The sequence below is a fragment of the Nansenia antarctica genome (assembly GCF_963989245.1).
Source record: "Nansenia antarctica genome assembly, chromosome: 14".
Taxonomy (NCBI): Eukaryota; Metazoa; Chordata; class Actinopteri; order Argentiniformes; family Microstomatidae; genus Nansenia; species Nansenia antarctica.
Window position 1 is genome coordinate 18,964,995 of NC_137684.1, and position 4,162 is coordinate 18,969,156.

Here is a 4,162-nt window from a genome sequence, read left to right on the forward strand (position 1 = left end):
CATGTACAAGTATTCAGACCCTTTGCTATGACACTCTTATAATGAGCTAAAATGCAAAAATGTCATCAACAAATGACTCAATAAGTTGAATGAAGTTCATCTTAATGCAAGGACAATAGTTCATGTAATTTTAGAATGAATATCTTGTTTTTATAGGGTCACTGATTTGCATAGGAATCAATTACACTGGGTAGATTAGGATGTCACTACCAACTCATAATTTTCTCTTGATCCTGACAGACTCCTCAGCCTCTGCCAGTGACAACATTATGCCCATAACTTGATGCAGCTACCACTATTCTTCACACGAGAGATGGTGCAGAGACTGCATTGCATGTGCTCGATTTGCAATAAACTTAATGCTTTGTAGTAAAACCAAATACACATTTCCAGCCAAATTCATTGTTGCAAACACAATTATGGATATGATTTGGCCACTTGGTTATAGACCAATTTTGTAGGGTGACTGAGATGATGTTGTCCCATCGACTGTGCCTTTTCCTCTCCACCATTCAACTTTGTAGCTTTTTGTAAGTCTCCCCAGGCCTCAGGGTCGCATTCCTAAACTGTTTTGTACCTCTCCATATGCTCAATTTTAATGACAACCTGATCCACACAGTGTGTAATTGATTCCTATGCAAATCAGAGATCCTATAAAAACAAATTCCCAAATTACATGAACTATTATCCTTGCATTAAGATGGACTCAATTCAACTTATTGAGTGATTTGTTGATGACATTTGAGCATTTTAGCATTGAAAAGGGTCTGAATACTTATGTACATGGGGTGTTTCTGTATATCAATTTTAATAAATATTTTTAAAAAGGGGTTTCGCTTTGGCATTTTGGAGTATTGTGTGTGGATTGATGGCAAATTCTTTTAATTTAATCCATTTTAAATTGAGTCTATAACACAACAAAATGTGGAAAAAGTGAAGGGGTCTGAATACTTTCCGAATGCACTGCATATTAATCTAAATTGTCAACAGTGTGGATATTCCAAATGCATGTTTATGTTGACTCCCAACTGTCATCTGTTATGTTTGTAGAGGAGATCACTCAGGCTAACGGCGGGTCAGACTTCACCTGGGCTCGGGACGTGGAGGCCCGCGGGCGACTGTGGAAAGCTCGCCACGATGCCTGGTACGCTGCCCTGGCACTGAGACCTGGCTGCCAGGTGAGACGGGCTTGGATGGTTGTCAATGACATCATCACATTGCTTCTGACTCCAATGATGGCAAAAAAACACATCTGAATGCTTATCTACTTGGTTGACAGTACAGCATTTTCCAAGGCTATGATGACATGTTACTGAAATGACACTGTGACAATGACAATGTCACTGTGTATGTTTTTGAAGCCTGATACAGTCTTAACTCCATGCTGTTCCCTGCAGGCCTACTCCACAGACGTGTGTGTTCCTCTGTCTCGTCTGCCTCAGATCATTGTGGAAACCAAGGAGGACCTCATTCAAAACAGACTCACAGGTGATAGGAAACACTACACACACACACACTACACACACACACACTACACAGTGTAACACTAAAACAGTGGAGATGGTGGTGGACTTCCGAAGGAAAGCAGCCCTGCCCCCTCCCATCACGCTGGGAGGTACCCCGGTGGCCTCCGTGGAGTCATGCCGCTTTCTAGGCATGACCATCTCCCGGGACCTAAAGTGGGAGCAGAACACCGAGGTCCTCACAAAGAAGGCCCAGAAGAGGATGTTCTTCCTCCGGCAGCTGAGGAAACTCAGGCTGCCGAGGTCCATGATGGTCCAGTTCTACACGGCCATCATAGAATCCATCCTCACCCACTCCATCATCACCTGGTTCCCTGCTGCAACGACCAAGGACAAGGCCAAGTTGCAGCGGGTGCGACGTTCAGCAGAGAGGGTGATCGGCTGTCCCTTGCCCTCCCTCAACTCCCTGCATGACACCAGGGCTCTGAGGAGGGCAAGGAAGATCATGGCTGACCCCTTCCACCCCGGCCACGGCCTCCTCACCCTGCTTCCCTCTGGAAGAAGGTTGCGGCTGCCTAAGGCACTTAAGGCCCGCCACAGGCTCAGCTTCTACCCCTCAGCCGCCAGGCTGTTAAATGACTCTGGCTTCCCCCCCCCCCCCGCCCCCAAGTCTGCCCAGGACTGAACTGGACTCACTGTAAAAAACTCTGCACTGCACTTTACTTTATACCGCACTATCCAATGCACTGTTGTCTGTCCTGTGTTGTTGTTGTGTTGTCCTGTTTTTTGATATGTGAAAAAAGTATAAACGCACTTGCTGTGGTGACGAAGCAAATTCCTATATGTGTAACGCATAGTGGCAATAAACGTTATCTCAATCTCAATCTCAACTACACACTACACACTACACACTACACACACACACACACACACACACACACACACACACACACACACACACACACACACACACACTGCACACACACACACACACACACACACACACACACACATTACACACACACACACACACATGTAGAATGTTTAGGCACGTGTGTGTATGTGTGTGTGTGTGTGTGTGTGTGTGTGTGTGCAGTGTGTGTGTGTGTGTGTGTAGTGTGTGTGTGTGTGTATATTATGTTTGAACACATTATGTTGCTCCTCAGGTCCGATCGCGGGTCATGTCGGTGATGGGAACTTCCACTGTATTATGGTAATGGACCCCAGCGATGAGGACGAGGTTCAGAGAGTTCACCACTTCACTGAGAGACTGGCGAGGTAACCCTCTGTTCCCTCTCCACCTTCTTCACCTTTTTATTCCTCCACCTCTTCGTCCTTCACCTCTACCTTCACCTTCGCCGCAGCTCTGGACTCCCCTCTCTTTTTACAGCCCCAGTAGGTCTCTCAGGTCCTCTGACCAGGGTTTGTTGGTTGTCCCCCGTGCCAGATTGAAGACCAAGGGTGATAGAGCATTCCAAACCGTGGCTCCCAGGCTTTGGAATGCTCTGCCCTTGGATCTTAGATCAGCTGGCTCGGTCTAGGTTTTTAAAAAAACAGCTAAAGACTGTCTTGTATAGACAGGCTTTTGGATAGCCCCAAGGGCCTGTCTCTCTGTGTCCTGTTGATGTTGTTGCACACCTGTTGTCTGTTACTTGTTTTTATTTTCACTTGTTTGCCTGTTTTAACCTGCTGTGGCTTTCGCTCTTATATTATGTTTTATTGTGTTTCTTCCTTGTTATGTAAAGCACTTTGTGACCCTTGGTCTGTATAAATAAATTTTACTTACTTACTTATTTTTTGACACCATGCAGCTACAGTTTATTCTTGTTTCTCCATGATAACCTTTTCCATCGCATGGAAGATCCTCAACCATGCCCTCTCTCATAGAGAGAGCTACAGTATGTACACTATCTCCTGCCTCAACTCCTCAACTCCTCCTTTCTCTAATCTTCTACCTCCTCCTCTGCTTACCTCCCTCTCTCTCCCTGTCCCCCCCCCCCTTCCCCTGCAGGAGAGCGCTGGCCCTGGACGGGACGTGTACAGGGGAACACGGGGTGGGCCTGGGGAAGAGAGCTCTGCTGAGGGAGGAGATGGGACCCCAGGTCATGGAGGTCATGCATGGCCTCAAGGCCACCCTGGACCCCAAGAACCTCATGAACCCTGGGAAGGTGCTCTAGAAGGCCCCCCTGAGTCAGCACTGAGGCTGTAGCCCTATAGGCTTAACATGGCTTCCTCTCATCATCTGAGTCAGCACAGGCTGTGAGGTCGCCTCTCCTCACCAACTCTTGCTTGTTTAGCCTGATGATTACCGATAGATGAATTGACTGGGATAGGCTTCAACCGTATTGCTTGCTGTCACCTGTCACGTCTGGCGATGTCAGTGATCACGGAGGACACGATGTAAGACACGATTAAAAAAGGAGTCGAGTGCAAACGATTGAGACAAGGCTTTTTGTCAATAAAGAGCCGGATGGGGTTCAGTACCTCTGTCTGTCACTAGGGGTCAGGAGTGAGGTGTTTTTGTTTTGGTGAAGCGATCAGCACCAAGGACAATCTGTACTCTCTGTCTGTCCTGTTGTTCCACAGACGCTCCTCACAATCAAAATGCTGCTAAGTGCGTTTTTTATGGATGTTGTAACTTTACGGCATGAGATTATTTATTGACTCTATATATTTGTAATTAACTAAAAGCGTTGATT

General features: G+C 46.6%; 1 protein-coding gene across 1 annotated transcript in view; it reads left to right on the top strand.

The window, feature by feature from the left end:
* The window catches only part of ldhd (lactate dehydrogenase D), an 8,339-nt gene extending 4,177 nt beyond the window's left edge, over positions 1–4,162 (top strand). Inside the window, exons 8-11 of the mRNA XM_080544909.1 lie at positions 1,051–1,178; positions 1,398–1,488; positions 2,630–2,741; positions 3,475–4,162. Of these exons, the coding sequence (XP_080401035.1) occupies positions 1,051–1,178; positions 1,398–1,488; positions 2,630–2,741; positions 3,475–3,640 (497 nt within the window). The 3' untranslated portion in view covers positions 3,641–4,162. The remainder of the gene's footprint in view (positions 1–1,050; positions 1,179–1,397; positions 1,489–2,629; positions 2,742–3,474) is intronic.